The sequence below is a fragment of the Macrobrachium nipponense genome, chromosome 39, assembly GCF_015104395.2.
Source record: "Macrobrachium nipponense isolate FS-2020 chromosome 39, ASM1510439v2, whole genome shotgun sequence".
NCBI classification, from domain to species: domain Eukaryota; kingdom Metazoa; phylum Arthropoda; class Malacostraca; order Decapoda; family Palaemonidae; genus Macrobrachium; species Macrobrachium nipponense.
In genome coordinates this window covers 14,416,505-14,435,423 of record NC_061099.1, presented here as the reverse complement: position 1 = coordinate 14,435,423, position 18,919 = coordinate 14,416,505, and the positions used below count along the sequence as shown (strand labels likewise).

At 39.9% G+C, this 18,919-nt stretch overlaps 1 protein-coding gene across 1 annotated transcript in view; it reads left to right on the top strand.

Annotated features, from left to right (window-relative positions):
- Window positions 1–18,919, top strand: part of LOC135210145 (aspartate, glycine, lysine and serine-rich protein-like) — a gene marked incomplete in the record, with an annotated part of 234,290 nt that overhangs the window by 64,050 nt on the left and 151,321 nt on the right. Inside the window, 3 exon segments of the mRNA XM_064242964.1 lie at window positions 1,265–1,317; window positions 1,319–1,400; window positions 1,620–1,795. Coding sequence (XP_064099034.1) covers window positions 1,265–1,317; window positions 1,319–1,400; window positions 1,620–1,795 — 311 coding nt within the window.

The following is an 18,919-nucleotide window of genomic DNA, read 5'->3' as shown; positions in this document are numbered from 1 at the left end:
TTTGGTTTATACGTTTCTACGGATACGTTAACTGGGATAAGGAGCCGACACTGATCCTTAACTTTGAGTTAAAGTTTTTGAACTTAGTGAAATTATTGGGGTTTTGAAAGGAGTGTGGGGATAACTCTTTTCAATTTGAGCACGAACCCTCGTGTTTGGATCAGGTGATCGGGATCGGTGTTGCGCTCCTTCATAAGGTGTATTGTCATAGAAGTGGTCCAGTACCCATTGACAAAGTCTTTTCAGGCTCTGCCGAGTAAGCGGTTCATACCCCATCTGCAGACCCACAAGAACTCTTAGCCATAGATCACATATCTTGCTAAAGTCTTGAGGTGATAAAGACTACCGGGCAACAGCCACGAAGTCTACCACCTATCAGATAGGAACCAAGGTTTATTTATACCTACAACATATGTTGTTTACCTGTCTATTCCATGTTAGCTGTCTCTTACCCTCCACCAAAGGGTGTCAATCAGCTATGTATATATCTGACAGGTAAGTTGATTGTATGAAAATGATATTGTTATAATACAATAAAGTTTCATACATACTTACCTGGCAGATATATACGATTAATGGCCCACCCAGCCTCCCGAGGGAGGGACAGGTGGAGAGAAAAAATATGAATAGAAAACGGGAATGGTTCCTAATCCTGCCACCCAGGGCAGGACGGTAGATCACCTGACCTACCTGCAGCGTGTGCCGCGAAATTTGAATTTCTGTCGGGGACGACGGAGTCTTAGCTATGTATATATCTGCCAGGTATGTATGAAACTTTATTGTATTATAACAATATCATTTTTTTTCTTTTCTTTTCTTTTTTCTTTCCCTACTTTTCCCCTTTTTGAGCAAGCGGCCCATGTAGCAAAGGCCACAATGCCACAATGGCCAGTCTGCCTCTGGTAGTTACCGCAAATTCCAAATTTTAGCTGCCGGTGCTAGAAACTGTTAACTATGTAATATCTTGGTAAGCTTATGTAAAATTTTATTTTATCGTAAAAATGTCAATTTTCTGTTTTAGTATATGAAAGAACATTAAAGAAATACTAGTAGTAGTAAATTTTTAAAACTGATATTTTACTGCAACAACAGGAGCATATGAATGTAGGTGTAAGGTGCTCTTATATACGCAGCATTGGGTAGACTTTTTATATAATGTTTTCTTGACTTGTATACTTTTCATAGACTGTGTAATGGACAGATTTAATTCAGTTTTTATTAGCTTGTAGTGCATTTTAGTTATGAATTTTTTGTGGTTTTGCAGGTAAAAAAGGAAAGAAAACAAAAGGGAAACCCCCTCTCCACTAGTGAGAATTTGCTTGGTACTTCAAACCCATCTGGTGGGTCAGCTGTTGTCATTAGTAAATCAAGTTGGGCAGATGAAACAGAGGATTATGAAGGTAATATATAAAATTGTTCATGTATGTAAGCTACTGATTTCTGTGTTAAAAAAAAGTTGCACATCACACTTTTACTTAGCAAATTGTTCACATTCAAATGGCGAGCAAACTTTAGTGTATTTGAAATTGCCATTTTTAAGAAACAGAATCAGGTGCTTAGTTGATTACATAACCAAGTCCCCAAGTGTAGCAGCATTAATTAACTATTTTTGTTTACAGAAGATAGATATGTTACTCCAGAAAGATTGGTTTTACCAACTGCCCCACGAAATGCTCGTGGGCCGGATGTTGATCCTGATAGAATTCCAAGAGAGCCTCCTTACACAGCTTATATTGCTAATCTCCCTTTTGAAGTCAGCGAAAATGACATTGAACGCTTCTTTGGTGACTTCAGGGTAAGTTATTTGTGTCTTGGGGTTTCTGGCTATTTTTTGTTGGCGAAAGCAATAAATATCAATTGGTTTTGCAAGAAAGGTCTCGTACATACTGTTTTCAATATTGCTTTAATTTTGTTTTGGGTATAGGAGTACCATACTATGTGTTATGGAAAGTTTACATGCAAACTTTTTTTTTTAAGAAAAAGATAGTTTCGTATGCCAGAAATTTTCTGCTTTTAAAATAATGAGTTAACGATTTATATAAAAGTACATATTCAGTGTGCCAGCTCCATAAAAACAAGCATTCGTGTGTATTATAAGTCTTATACAGTAGACCCTTGACTCACGAACACAATCCGTTCCTAGACCTTGGTCGTGTTCTAAATTGTTCGTGACTCGGAGCTAATTTCCCCATAAGGTTTAATGGGAATAATATTAATTTGGTTCTCGACCCCTACGAACCAATATATATTATGTATATTTTGCCTTATTTTACACAGATAATGTAAAAAGTCAGTGTAAAAAAACCTTAATATATCTAATAATATAATTTAAAAGGTAAACTAACACTATAAAAACGTTTGTAAAGTGAACACTTACTATGACTGGCGAGACTTCTGGCTTGACGGACAAGAGAAGAGGAGGGTGGTGGGTGGGGAGGAGGTTATTGTGCGGAAGGAGACCCTCCCCCATCCAGGTCGGGGAGATCTCGTTCCGGAGATTCAACTCTTCTAGGTTTTTTTGGTGAACGTTTAATCACAAACTTATCCAATGTCTGTTGCCTTTTCCTTCCTTGCATAACTTTTCTGAAATGGCTCATTAAATTTTCATTGAGCATATTCACGATCCTGTTCGTAACAATTTTGTCCGGATGATACAATTCAAGGAAGCACTGGACATCATTCACTTTTCCAATGCGGCTTTTATCACATCACTGCTGACATCTGTAACTTCCTCCCCAGCCTCCTCTTCGTCAGTTGATTGCTCCCCCCGAGCAAGTTGCTCCTGCTGCTCTTTGTGGAGTTGAACAAGTTCGTCCGCAGTCAAATCTTCTGAATGTTCAGCGACCAATTCTTCAACATCTTCGTCGTTGACTTGTAGACCCCATACTGTTGCCCATGGACACAATTTCTTGCACAATCTCTGCATCGAAGCCCTCAAAGTCACGGACAGTTACGCACTGGGGCCAAAAGTTTCCGCCACGCAGAATTTAATGTGCGGTACGTAACTTCAGTCCATGCGTTATCAATGAGGGTTATGCAGTGAAAAACATTAAAGTGCTTCTTCCAAAATTCTTTTAAGGTTAATTTTGTCCCTCTTTCAGTTACACGGAAGCATCTGGAGAAGAGCGCCTTCGTATATAATTTCTTAAAATTGCTAATGACTTGTTGGTCCATGGGCTGGAGAACAGAGGTCGTGTTGGGTGGAAGGAACTTGAACTGAATGAAGTCATGTTCACTGCAGTCAGCCAAGTAAACGAAGGAGGGTGTGCCGGGGCATTATCCATGATCAGAAGGCACCGCAGGGGTAGCTTGTTCTCTGTTAGGTACTGACTCACGGTCGGCGCAAACACTTCATCAATCCACTCCATAAACAAGTTCCGTGTCACCCATGCTTTTGTATTGGCCCTCCACATTACAGGCAGTCTGGCCTTATTTACGTTGTGCTGCTTAAAGGCACGCGGGTTATTTGAATGGTAGACAAGTAGCGGCTTTAGTTTCAAGTCGCCACTTGCGTTTGAGCATAACAAAAGCGTAAGCCCTATCCTTCATTGGCTTTGTGGCCTGGGAGCGCCTTCTCTTCTTGGGTGATAAAATGAAATGTCCGTTGGGCATCTTCTTCCAGAAGAGGCCGTTTCATCACAATTGAAAATCTGTTGAGCGACGTATCCTTCGGCCTCCACGAACTCGGCAAACTCAGTCACGAATGCCTCAGCAGCAGCCTTGTCTGCGCTAGCAGCCTCACCATGCCTAATTACAGAGTGAATTCCAGTTCTTTTCTTGAAGTTATCAAAACCACTTTACTAGCCTTAAAATCATCTGGCGTGGCACTAGTAGAAGGAGTTTCCTTCAGCAAACTCTGATACTTACTTGCCGAGCTTTCTCGCAGATGATCGGCTCGTTTACACTATCACCTGCCATCTGTTTCTCATGTACCCACTTCAAAATTATTTTTTTCTGCCTCTTCGAGGGTTTGCGATCTCATCTTGGTTAGTACTGTCACTCCCTTCGCAACATTTGCTTCTTTAATGGCATCCTTGTTTTTCAAAATTGTCGAAATTGTCGACTTGGCCATCTTGTACTCACTTGCGATATCGGTCACGCGAACACCACGTTCAAACTTTTCTATAATTTCTTTCTTTATTTCAATGGTTATCTTCCTCTGCACCCTCTTCTCACCATCACTCTTCACTTTCTTACTTTCACCACCACTCTTCACTTTCTTATTTCACCACCATCTTCACTTTCTTAGGGCCCATTATGAAGAAAATCACAAGTTTTAGCGCAAAATGCTAAGCGAATTGACGAACGTCTTGTACACAATGAGATGAGACAAAGACGCGATGCGTGGGTGACGGCCGTGCCGTGGGTGCGGCTGGAGGATGGCTGTTCCCATGGCAACTCAAACGCTCTCACGTGTGCTGGGCGATTTCGCGCATTTTTCAAATGTTTGTGTCTAAAAATTAGTTTGTGAAACAAAGTGAATTGTTATTTTCCAGAAATTTTCCAGCATTTTTCAAATGTTCATGTCTCAAAATTAGTTCATGACCCAAACAGAATTTTTAATTTTCCGTATCCGCATTTTTTTTTGTTCGTATCTCAAAGTTAGTTCGTAGGTCAAGGGCTGAAATTTTACCTATAATTTTGGTCGGGGATCGAGTTGTACGTGGGTCAATGCGTTCGTGAGTCAAGGGTCTACTGTAATTGTTCCTACACAATACAGCGATACCTTGACCTATGAGTTTAATTCGTTCCGTGGCCGGGTTTGTAGCTCACTTGGCTCACACATCAAATCAATTTTTCCCGTTGAAAATACTGAAAATGCCCTTAATCATTCCAACCCTCAAAATGCCTCCCCATATTTTGATGTTTCCTGTTATTAAATAAGGAAAATACATTTCTAAATAACAAATATTGTATATAAATATAATAGAAAGAGTAAGTAAAGATAATAATAGAGTTTATACAGTGTAAAGGTAGTGTTCAAATTACAATTTGTCTTACGATAATCCGATTTCACTATAGCCTACAAGGGCGAGAGACCAAATTACAGTAGCCTAACTTTATCCCATTCTCTAGTTAAATAAGTACAAAAACAGCAAAAGAGAATGATGAAAGTATTGTTTTAACAGCCATGAACAACTAATGTGAAACAGCTTTTTTTTGCCAAGTACAACCAAATTGGGTAACAACAACATCCGTTTTCCTTGTATTTCAACCATCGTACGATAGTAAACAATTGCCGTAGTTATGATTTGAATGACGTTATGTAGATTTTTTTATGTAATAACTTTATCCACTATAGATCAAAGATCAACAAGGAAATATACTGTTAAATTTAAACCTAGTTATAGCTGAAGCTGAGAAAACTGTTCAAGCTGTAAATTAATATTATCGTGCATTGGCAACAAGGATAAAACTCCCGTAAACTTATGCCATTAAACACAACTGTTGATAAAATTGAGAGAAAATAATTTTATAATCAAAACTACTGGACTTGAAAGAACACATTTTACTGTTGTTTTCACAATGAAAAAAGATAAATAATGTAAAGCTCGTATTACGATGGAAGAAAGTGAAGATAAGGAACGGAATCACATAATTGTTTTACTCAATAAACATGCCACCAACCCAATCTGTTAACGAAAAAAATAATTTAATTCACAGTCACAACAAGATGTATTCAAGTCATATTTTAACTTAAGTCCTTTAGTAACAAGAAATGACCTTGTCTCACATAAGTACATAAGTACCTGGTACTTCGAACTTAAATCTGTTCCAGAAGGCTGTTCAAAGTATGATTTGTTTGAAATATGAAACAAATATCCCCATAATAAATAAAAAGAATCGGGATAATTCGTTCCAGCCACCTAAAAAGTCTCGCTTTTCACATTTTGTTGATACGCGAACAAACCTTTGGTCTTAACAGTAGGATAATTTCTAGCGCCCAGCTGGATCCGGTTAAAAAGCAGATGAAACAGGCAAGGATCTTGTGTTATCTGGCAACGCAAGCGTAGCTCAGGTGAAGAGTGGTCAAGGACCACGCACCTACACCAGTGCGTCAGTCTTTTCTTTGACCGCCTGGGCGAGTCGTGTTAACCTCTCTTGGCTTTCCCCGGTTCATTGCCCGTTTCGCTTGTGTTTAGTGTGTGTGTGTGTGTTTTGTTGTTATTATGGCTTCTTCTGCTCCTTCTCGGTCTCGTCAGCGTGTGTGCCCCGGAATTCCAGGTTTTCCGTGTTCTTGTTTTTTTGGCTTCGGCAGCGACTGACCCCTACATCACGTACAGTAGGTGCCGTTCTAATTTTTGTACTGTGAGGGCAGGCATCATCTTCTTCACCCATTCCAACTACGTCTGCCCAGACTCCTTCGGCATGCTCCTCCATTTCTGTCTCCACCCGTCGGGGGTGACTTCAAAGGCTTTGACGATGGCCTCCCTTACGTGAGCGAGATCTTGCTCATGAGCGGGAAAGGCTTGGAAGGTGATAGCTCCCTTGTCCTGAAGGTGTTTCCCCAAGATGAGAGCTATTTTGGCTGGAGGAGGTTGGAAGTTTTCCAGGACCTCCTCTACATGATCAAGCCAGACCTCTGGCTCAGACTCATTCCACGGTCGGATGAGGGTGCTACTGAGTGTGGAGTGTGATGACCGGGACGTAGGGGGCTGATAGGCAGCATTGGCCATAGCCAGTTGGTGAGCCCTTTCTGCTGCTTCCCTTCTGTCTTGGAATTCTCTTTTTTTCTCCCTTTCTAGTCTTTCTCCTTTTCTACTCTTTCTTCCTCCTCTGCTCTTTCTTTTGCCCTTTCTACTTGTGCGACTTCTTCTCTTTTCTCCTTAAATTCTCTTTCTCCCTTTCTATCCTTGCCTTTCCCTCTCCTTGGCTACCCAAGTAGCTATCTTGACCCTTGAGTCCTGTGGCTTTCCCTGCTTCAGAAAAGCCTTATTTGTTCATGAAACTTACCTGTCAGATATATATATAGCTGTATTTTCTGAAGTCCGACAGAATTTTAAAAACTTCCGACACACGCAGTGGTCGGCCAGGTGGTTAGTACCCATTCCCGCCGCTGGGAGGCGGGTATCAGGAACCATTCCCATTTTCTATTCATAATTTTTTCTGTCGCCGGTGCTGGAAACACCTGTTTCCAGTACCTCCGTCTTAGATTTTGGAAACTTCATTGCCGCTAAGTATCCTAATTGTCTTTTAATTTATTTACTTGGATTTGTGGCTAGACATACGCTATCTTAAATTGATTTGATTTTGATTCATTTTTGCATAAGATATCTGAATCTAGTTAGGCTAGTTTCAGAGGGTGTTGTCTGCAAAGAGGGGGGTGTGGCTACCGAAAGCTTCGGTAGATCCGCACTTGGTATGCACGAGGGGTATGAGTCTTGCTTCTTTGTTGAGATTTGTCATGTAAGGAGTGTGCGACTTTGTCTAATTCCGTAAGGAAGACGTATGATTCGTATGTACGCAATTAATCAGTAAACATGTCTAATTCCGTAAGGAAAACGTATGATTCGTATGTACGCAATTAATCAGTAAACAAAAGTCAGGGTAGTGAACCTGCTAACCTTCCTGTAGACTTTTTTTTTTTTGCCTAACCAACCCTGTAGTATGGCCTACGGGTTATGAATATGTCTGCGAGAGGTGATCGCTCTCCTTCATTGTTGTGAAGAGTGCTACTTCTGTTTTTATTGTTTTCTCATAACCCTGTAATGTTGCCTTCGGGCCCTAAACAGTGTCTGTAGAGGTTATTGCCCTTTCTCTAAATACTCTTCGATTCGTATCTTAGAATCGAAAGTGCTTGCTTTAGAGAGCAATAGCGAAGTGGCTAAGTGCAGTGACAGTGCCCCTTGTGTAGTGGAGGGTGCGTCAGATCGGCCTTATTTCGCCTCTAGGCCGGGACCTCTGCTTGACTCCCAGGACCCGGGGAGAGAGCATGTCGAAAGCCGAAGGAGGGTTACGAGGAACCCCCACCGATCTGGCGTGCCTTCGGCAGTTTCTGATGAAAATCCCCAGACTGCCAAAGTGCGTGCACGTGCACGTGCACGAATCCTGAAGGATTGCTTCTCGTCCTCCGAAGCGTCCTCCGCGCAGGGGTTGGAGCTTTCGGAAGGACTCGCGCCCTCTAAATAGAAGCTTTATAGAAGAGGACGCTTCACGTCCTCTCTCTCTCTCGTTATGCGTTCCAGTGAGAAGTAAGAAGGCGAACGTCGCCTGATCACGTGTACGTCTTTCCACGAGAAATATGAAATAGAAGTCTTAGTAGCAGGACGCTTTTGAGAGCGGACGTCCGAGCTTTGTTACTGTGAGAATAAGAAGGCGTTCCCTCGCCAGTCGCCCCTCGTATTCTCACACGATCAACCCTCTCCTGAGACTGTTTCGTGCAGTCGGATTTCTCTCCGAGATGTATCTCGCTTGTTTTGACGCCTGTCAGGAGCGTGACGCTTTTCTGCACGCTTCTTTGACGCTCGGCTTGGACGGGACGTTCGGATGGACGCCAGGCGCCCGCAGGGCGGGTGCCACCGCCAAGGCTCGGCACCAGTGGAACGCCGACGCGGGGGCACCCGCCAGTGGATACCCGCGGCGCACTCCCAGCGCGCATGCCAGTGGATCGCCGAGCGGTGCTCGCTGCTCGCCAGGGGTGGACGGCCGGCGCAGCGCGCCGCCAGCGCACGCCAGGTGTGTCGCCTGGCTGAACGTTTCTATTGAACTCTTCAAGCTCTTGTTTACGATTTGGGCCTCAAGAATTTTTACCTCTACTTTCGGTGATACCTTCATACCTCCCACAATGCCCAACGAATGTGAAGTAAGCAGTGCTTCGGTAGGAAGCTTAAAGTGAACAGACAACTTCGTCTTCGAAACCCAGCAAGACCTCGGGTTTCGTGAATTCAAGAGGTCTCTGTCAAATATTATATTGCTTTTCGCAAAGGTGGATGGAAGTTAAGGAAAGCTCTAGGGAAGATCTCGTTTCTCTACCGCAGTCAAAGACTTTGCGATAAGGCAGTTACGGGTTAGGTAAAGGCTCGATGTCCTGCACGTCAGGACTCTCGGCAATGTTCAGTAGGATTCTTGCAAAGGTACTCATCAAAAGGACGCTCTTCAGGAAAGCGCAAGATAGGACTTCTTTTGCCATACTGCCAATAAATTTTAAGCTTTAGCAGGCTTTAGTTGTGATACGGGAGAGGAAGCTGGTTGGAGAATTTCTTCCTCTTCCCAGGATAATTTTGCAAGCTTTTTAGCCCATCTGAAAGGGTTTTTCAGATGATAGGTTTTGTTAGTTTCTAGTCGGGACTACGCTGCCGAATTGAACATCGTCGTTCTACCTGCCGTAAGCCTAGTCTCTTAACAGGATTCTTGCCCCTTCCTCGTTTGAGACGGGAATCGGAAAAAAAAAAAAATGCTCGACTTCCTGGATTACGTTTTGTCAATTCAGTGACTTTCCCCCATTGACAATATACTATCGTTTTGTCAAGTAAGTGGGTATCCCCTCATTGACAAAATATCTCTTTGTCCCGTAAATGGGTTAGTTCTCATTGACAAACATCTCATTAACTTGATATTGCGTAAGCGAATAAGCTCTTATTGACAAGATTCGGAAGAGCTCTCATTCGTCATTCGCAGACTCGTACAAGAAATAGACTTGTAGACTACGTCAATGAACGCTTATGTCCAATAACATAAGAAGCTTGAGCTGACTGCTTCGATTCTCTCAAGTTTTGTTCATGAAACTTGCCTGTCAGATATGTATGTAGCTGTATTTCCGAATTCAGCTATATATATATATATCTGCCAGGTAAGTATGAACAAACTTTATTGTATCATAACAATATCATTTTGCCTTGCGTTATTTTATTTCTGGTTGGTTCAAGTCATATACGCTTGCTGTAGTTACCTCTTCGGGATGGCAACCGAGAGGTCTATTGTCTATTTTAAGGACATTAATCGTTACTCCCTGCAGCCTTCCAGGAGTTTCCGATTTATCTTTTACCGTTGTATGGTAGTGTTCTGACGACACAAACGCATCTATATATTTAGCGTTTTCGTCTTTTCGCTTAAATATACCAGCTTGAGAGTCTATCTGCTCAAAAAATAAAAACGGACCTATTTCTTCGTAGAATAGGGTAGCTGGCAACCCAGACATAAAGTTAAGAGACGACATTCGTAAGCTGCTGGCTGCTGCTGTCACGCTGTGTCTGTCCTCCAGTCCAAACAGATCGTGCGCTGTCATGCGCGGTAGGTTACGTCTCTCTCTCTCTTGCGGGATTGACTGACTAACCGTATCTCTGTGCTGGCGGTTACGTCTCTCCTGCGGGTATGACTGACTAACTGTATCTCTGTCCTACAATCACAGACTTTAGCCTAAGATTGAAGGGATTTCTTACGTGAATGAATAAACGTTGCATTCGTTTTGCCTTACTATGTTCAACAGAGTTATCTCTTAATCCTTTCGGTGCTCGTTACCGCACGGTATAGAACTACGAGTCTACCGCAACATTGCACTTTTATATGCTCTCCTGCTTAGGCAAAACGCAGCCTTATTAGGGAAGTAAGCATACTCGGGAGGGAAGGGAATGGATGAGCTTGCTGGGGACCATTTCCTTCCTGAAGAAGTTTGTTTCCCCGAATAGACTGCAATTAAGATCACAGTTTTTTCCTACCGGGAAACAAATATTATTCAAGATCTAGGAATGATTCTGAACATCTCTCAGTGCGTCTATCACCTGAGGTGATAGAAAGAAGGTGCCGGACATCTGGATAGGGTTCAAATGTCCTGATCTTAATCTGAAAGAAGTAAAGCGATTCAGTAGTCCCTCCAGTCCTCGAAACGAGTTTTTGGGAACCAGTGGTCCAGATCAACTCTGATATTCCACAGCTCTCTCATATCTTAAGAAGTATCTTCTCTCGGTCCCTGTTCGAGTTTACGAGAAAGAGCCTATTATAACAACAGGCGTAGAATGTAACGATCCTCTAGAGGTTCGTTACAGGATTGCAAAAAGTCCGTACGAATCGTCTCGATCGACGGCAGCAACTATTGACTTCCGAGTGGAATATTTATTTAGAAGTAAGTTGAGAGTTGTGGAGACTTTAGGGACGCCCTTTCATTCTTCTCTTCGATATGTTGAGGACGAAGAGGCTTCTTCTTCTCTGCTCCCTTATTCTCGATCCGGGATCGGTACCATTAAATGCCATCCTATGATATTGAACGGGGATGGATGTTAGTCTCTTTTTCCCCTTTTTCAATCGTTAGGAAATGTAATAAGAGGATTTATGACGTCACAGGGAGCGACAATGACGCTGATCGCCCCATGTTGGCCTTCAGGATCCTGGATTCACAGAGGTCACATACTTCCTAGTTCACTTTCCAAGGACCTTTTCCGAGAGAGTCGGTCTACTCTTAACTCGAAAGGTACCTATAACCTCTCCGCTCTGAGTCTGACTACGTTCAGGCTATCGAGATGTTGACAGGAATAAGATTACCGTCTTCCATTTCCGTCTGAAGAATGGGATAAGCTGGCAGTCACAACTATTAAAGAATACGCAAATATGTTGTTGACGGCCTTTGGGCTCAGAGATTTGCGTCTGTCAAACAACAAAGCCCTTCACGATCTTTGAGTTCTGTGGAATCTCGAATCTCGCTCACCATCTACTTTTGTCTCACCTGTTTTCTCGGAGTCAGACACTCGTGCGAGATCAGGCGACATATAGTAGCCCTGAGTTTCTTGTTGACGAAGTCGGTTGCGTTTATACACCCCCGATGATCGTGTAACATGAGACCAGGTTGGACTGTCAGGCATTCTTCCTTCGGGACTGAATCGCCTTTTTGCTCCTCGCTCCTTTCTCCTGGCACCAGAAGCTCGAGTCAGGAGTTGATTCGCTGACGACGTTGGGTTGCGTTGATACACCCCCAAGGTTTGCTTAGATTGAATCGCACAGGCAGTCCAGACACTCATCCTTCAGCGAAGAATAGTGCCTTATGGTCTTCAGGGTACAGCCTTGCTGTCCTTGATTCGTCTGACTGGTCAACTGGTCGGTCACCTGACTTTAGTACAGACGGACTGACTGTGCATGTCCAGATCGAAGCTTTCAATATGGAACTTAGACGTAGTCTGAAGTTCTTGATGTTAAAGCATTCGAACCTCTCCTACCTGTTAACTTCTTGCATGTGATCAGGAAGGCCTTCTTCTAACCACCCTAGATACGACAAAGAGGGTTAGTGAAATTTTAAGCCATCGTCACAAGTTTTTGGCTTTAGAGAACACAAGGCGGTGTGCTCTCTAAGCCTTCCGTTGTGGCCTAAGAATGGAAACCCGTTTTGTCCTTGGGCCAGGAGCTTGGAAGCAAGGATGGCACAAGTTAGTGGGCAGGAGCCAGAGAGAGTCCTGTGCCCTGTCGGGTCTCTCAAGTTTTATCTACATAAAACTCAAGAAAGTCGAAGTCATTCGGGCAATCTGCAGTGTTCCGAAAAAGACCAGACTTGCCCATATCGAAGAACACCCTGGCTTTAGTATTAAGGAGTTTCTTTCAAAATGCTCCTTCATTGTGTTTGCACAAAGATTTGAATCTTTTTTATCTGAATGCTACGAGGTGAGGGCGCGGCCTCGGAAGCATTTCAACAGAGCATGGCACTCAGCAACATCCTGAGTACCATGTTTTAGCGAAGCAACTCTGTGTTCACTTCACACTCCCTGCGAGATGTGAAGATGGCATATGAGATCTGCTGCTCGCTAGGGCCATACGTGTCTGCAGACACAATCTTGGGGGCAAGAAGTAACACTCATCCTATCCTGTAGAAAATGGTTAGGAAGAGCTCTTAATTTAGTTGATGAGTCGCCGACAACGGCGACTTCTTAACTCTTAAAGCCTTAGTTAAAACACCTTAACTTTGGCTAGGTTGGTCAGGTGGTGATATATATATCTATATATATATATATATATATATTAATATATAATTTTATTATTTACTTCTTAGCCCTCATGGTATGGTCAATATGGTCTAGTCACGTCGTGGTCTCGCCCCTGTTGACAGATCATCTGGAGTGCACCAGCTATATAGGTCTCTACCTCGCTGGCAACTCTAGTAGCACAAGCAGACTTACGTGGCAGTAACCACGAAGCCAGCTATGCTAACAGGTGGAACCAAGATGTAAATCATCTGCATGCATTTGTTTCCCAAAATCCTTCTATTCTGTCCCTTCCCACCTCCAAAGGTGGGATTCAGCTATATATATATCTGACAGGTAAGTTTCATGAACAAAATGATATTGTTATGATACAATAAAGTTTGTTCATACTTACCTGGCAGATATATATAATCAAGTACCCACCCACCTCCCCTCAGGGGACAGTGGAAATAAAAATTATGAATAGAAAATGGGAATGGTTCCTGATACCCGCCTCCCAGCGGCGGGAATGGGTACTAACCACCTGGCCGACCACTGCGTGTGTCGGAAGTTTTTAAAATTCTGTCGGACTTCAGAAAATACAGCTATATATATATCTGCCAGGTAAGTATGAACAAACTTTATTGTATCATAACAATATCATGTTTCCTCTAATACAGGGTTGTTCACCATTTTGGAGGAATGGGCTTGTGAGTGCATGGGTGGGAGTTCCTAAGTGTAACTCAGGCACTAAGCCCTGGGAATGGCATCCTTAAAGGACAATAACACCAATTTAATTATACTAAATTGGAATGAGAACAAATTCTCTGCAAATGACTTCCACGGAACGATGGTCAACAGACTGTAAATATTTGTTGCAAGGTTGTAAAATATACTGGCCGCATGGACTATCAAAATGCAAAAGCAGTCAAACACACTGGAAAAAAATAAAAGCCAGTCAATACGGCAGATTTATTCGTCATGAGGGCGTAAGAAATATTGGCCTCACAGACTATCAAAGTAAATAAAGGCAGTCAACAAACTAGAATGAAATACGCCTATTAAAATAAAAAGCAGTAAACAGACTGAAAAAAAAATTCAACCTGTCAGTCAGTAATGCAAAGCGCATGTAAGATGCCGCAGATTCCAAAATATCAATCAGTTCAAGCAGACTGTAATGGAAGTCACATATAACAATGCTATAGTATTTTGTTTAATCAATTGATATTATTGCTGTTTATATTACTGATATTTGAAAATGAGTAAAATCATTTATTTTCATACAGTCAACTTACCTGTCAGATATATACATAGCTAAGACTCTGTCGTCCCTATGTATATATCTGCCAGGTAAGTATGTATGAAACTTTATTGAATCATAACAATATCATTTCTCATACAAAAAACATACATCCCTGTAAGAGAGAGAATTGTTATTCTTATTTTTTTTTTATAAAATTTAGTCTTATTAAACTTATACTAATACAGACGTATTAAACTTATACTAATACAGTATGTATGAACCCTTAAACGCCGAAGCGGTATTTAAAAAATAGTCTCCCGTATGCTGGCAGCATTCGCGAGTGAGCGCCGAAGCGGAAATTTTTTATTTTTATTTTTTCTTAATCACAGCACGCTTAGTTTTCAAGATTAAAAGTTAATTTTTGGCTCCTTTTTTTGTCGTTGCCTGAAGTTTAATATGCAACCATCAGAAATGAAAAAAATATCATTATCATATATAAATATTGGGATATGTAACAGCATGAAAAAAAATTTCATATATAATTGTATGCAAAACGGTTAAAGCTAATGAGTTAATTTTTGTTGTTGTATTGTACACTAAATTACAATCATTTTGGTATATAACACATTGTAAAATGATCAAGGCAACACAGAGATAATATTATCACAAAATGATGCATGAATTCATAACGGGACGTAAAAAAAAAAAAAAAAAAAAAGCTTTTCAAAAATTCACTATAAATCGAAATATTGTGCTAGAGACTTCCTGTTTGTTGCAAAATAAAGGTAATTGATTGAATATTACTAGACTGTAAGTGTTGTAGCTTACAATTGCAGTTTTCGACCATTTCGGTCGAGTTAAAGTTGACCGAAGGACAAATTTTTTTCTATTTATCGTTATGTGAAAATACTTCAAAACTGATAAAAGCTACAACCATGGGTTATTTTTTGTTGTATTTTACATAAAATTGCACACATTTTCATATATAAAACTTTATGTAACTGCTAATTTACAATGGTGCAAACATTACGACAATCGGACAAAAAAATTTATGATTTTATTTGGAAGAGTTACCGCGCGGACGTAAGGAAAAAGCTTATTTCATAAATTCACCATAAATCGAAATATTTTGTTAGAGACTTCCAATTTGTTGCAAAATAAAGATAAATGATTGAATATTACTGGACTGTAAGTGTTGTAGTTTACTATTGCGTTTTTTTACCATTTCGGTCGAGTCAAAGTTGACCAAAGGTTGAAATTTTGGTCACATCGTTATTTATATGAAAATATTTCAAAACTGATAAAAGCTACCACCATGGCTTGTTTTTTGTTGTATTCTACATGAAATTGTGCAAATTTTCATATATAAAACTATGTAACGGCTAATTTAAAATGGTGCAAACATTACGACAATCAGACGAAAAAATTTCTGATTTTTTTCGGAGTAGTTACCACTCGGGCGTAAGGAAATTTTTTTTTTTTTTCCATTGTTGTAAAATAAAGGTAAATGATTGAATATTACTAGAATGTAAGATTTTTAGCTTACAATTGCGTTCTTTTACCATTTCGGTCGAGTCAAAGTTGACCGAAGGTAGATATTTTGGCAGTTATCGTTATTTATATGAAAATATTTCAAAACTGATAAAAGCTACAACCATGGGTTGTTTATTGTTGTATTCTACATGAAATTGCGCACATTTCTATATGTAAAACTTTGTGTAACGGCTAATTTAAAATGGTGCAAACATTACGACAATTGGATGAAAAAATTTCACTTTTTCGGAAGAGTTACTGCGCGGACGTAAGGAAAAAGTTTTTTTCATAAATTCACCATAAATCGAAATACTGTGCTAGAGAATTCCAATTTGTTGCAAAATGAAGGTAAATGATTGATTATTACTAGAATATTAGAGTTTTAGCTTACAATTGCGTTTTATGACCATTTTGGTAGAGTCAAAGTTGGCCGAAGGTTGAAATTTTGGCACTTATCGTTATTTATATGAAAATATTTCAAAACTGATAAAAGCTACAACCATGAGTTGTTTATTGTTGTGTTCTACATGAAATTGCGCACATTTTCATATATAATACTCCATGTAACGGCTAATATAAAAGGTGCAAAAATTATGTCATAGTGATGAAATAATTTCTGAGATGTGTCACTGATGTTTTTTAGTGCGAGAAGAAAGGAAATTCGTGCTTGCGCGCCTGCGTAACCATTGTAAAAAAACAACGCCTTGATCCATGAGCTCCCAGCATCCCCCAAGGCGCGTGGTTCAAAAGTTTTCGCCTAGTAGGCCTATAACTTTTTCCCCGAATTTTTAAAAAAACTTTTTATATCAACGTACCATACGTCCAATCGGCACCCAACAGACAATTTATATTGACGTTTAATACGTGCAATCGGCGTTAAAGGGTTAATGGCGATTTTCATTTATCGGCACACCCCTGGGAACGAAACCCCTGCCTATAACTGGAGACTGCCAGTGTTAGTTTGACCTGCGGCAAGTGTAAGGACTGGACGGAACAGAAATGGAAAGTTTATCCTCCCATTTAGCAAAGTTAGAAAGTGATCGCTGCTAAAGCCAGTGGTGAGATAGCATCTAGCCAGGTATTAATCCCTGTTGGTAGTAATACAAATGTTGCTGTGTCTTCCCCTTCACCTATTCCTATTACTCCTGGGTCTGTTCATTCTCAAAGACCACATACTCCTTGCTACAACACTTCCAAACTTGATCGCTTCACCAGCCTCGAAAGTAAGTTAGATCTAAGGTTCAATATAGTAGTTAACCCTTAAACGCCGACTGGACGTATTTTACGTCAACATTTTTTGTCTCTCGGGTGCCGACTGGACGTATTTTACGTCGACATACGAAAGTTTTTTTAAAAATTCGCGGAAAAATACTTTTAGGCCTACCAGCCAAAAACTCTTGAATCACACGCCTTGGGGGATGCTGGGAGTTCACGGATCAAGGTGTTGTTTTGTTTACAATCGTTACGCAGGCGCGCAAGCACGAATTTCTTTCTTGCCGCACTAAAAAGTATCTGTGACACATCTCGGAAATTATTTCGTCACTTTGACATAATTTTTGTACCATTTTAAATTAGCCGTTACATGAAGTATTATATATGAAAATGTGCGCATTTTTATGTAGAATACAACGAAAAAATACTCATGATTATAGCTTTTATCAGTTTTGAGATATTTTCATATAAATAACGATAAGTGCCAAAATTTCAACCTTCGGTCAACTTTGAGTTGGTCGAAAAACGCAATTGTAAGCTAAAACTCTTATATTCTAGTAATATTCAATCATTTACCCTAATTTTGCAACTAATTGGAAGTGTCTAGCACAATATTTCGATTTATGGTGAATTTATGAAAAAACTTTTTCCTTACGTCCGCGCAGTAACTCTTCCGAAAAAAATCATACATGCGATTGTGGTAATGTTTGCACCATTTTAAATTAGCCGTTACATAAAGTTTTATATATGAAAGTGTGTGCAATTTCATGCACAATAGAACTAAAAACAACCCATGGTTGTAGCTTTTATCAATTTTGAAATATTTTCATATAAAAAATTATAAGTGACATATTTTCAACCTTCGGTCAACTTTGACTCTACCGAAATGGTCGAAAAACGCAATTGTAAGCTAAAACGCTTATATTCTAGTAATATTCAAGCATTTACCTTCATTTTGCAACAAATTGGAAGTCTCTAGCACAATATTTTGATTTATGGTGAATTTATGAAAAAAATAACATTTTCTTTACGTCCGCGCGGTAACTTCCGAAAAAATCATATGTGCGATTGTGGTAATGTTTGCACCATTTTAAATTAGCCGTTACATAAAGTTTTATATATGAAAATGTGCGCAATTTCATGTAGAATAAAAAAAAAATAATTGAAGGTTGTAGCTTTTCTCATTTTTGAAATATTTGCATATAAATCACGATAAATAGAAAAAAACCACGTTCGGTCAACTTTGACTCTACCGAAATGGTCGAAAAATGCAATTGTAAGCTAAAACTCTTACAGTCTAGTAATATTCAGTCATTTATCTTCATCTTGAAACAAATTCGAAGTCTCTAGCACAATATTTAGATTTATGGTGAATTAAAAAAAAACTTTCCTTCCCTCCGCGCGCGGATTCTCCGCCACAAATCTCCGAAATGCGTACTTCCCATTCTCGGAATATTTGCTCCGTTTCATATTAGGCATTTCATAGAGTTTTATATATGAAAATGTGCGCAATTTTATGTAGAATGAAACGAAAAATATTTGAAGGTTATAGCTTTTCTTATTTCCGAAATAATTGCATATAATATATATATAAAAAATTTTTACATTCAGTCAACTTTAACTCTTCAGATATGATCAAAAACTGCATTTGTAAGCTAATATTCTTACAGTATAGTAATATTTAATAATTTGTCTTCATTTTGAAAGAAATTTGAAGTCTCTAGGACAATATTTAGATTTATGGTGAATATTTGAAAAAAATATTTTTTTACGTCCCGCGCGTTATGAATTCATGCATTATTTTGTGAATATTTGAAAAAATATTTTTTTACGTCCGCGCGTTATTGAATTCATGCATTGTTTTGTTGATAATATTTTCTCTGTGTTGCTTTTATCGTTTTTACAATGTGTTATATACCAAAAATGATCGCAATTTAGTGTACATTACAACGGAAAAAAAAGTAACTTGTTACCTTTAACCGTTTCGCGCACAGCGCGATTTGAATACAATTATATATGAAATTTTGTTTTTGCTCTATCATATATCGCATTA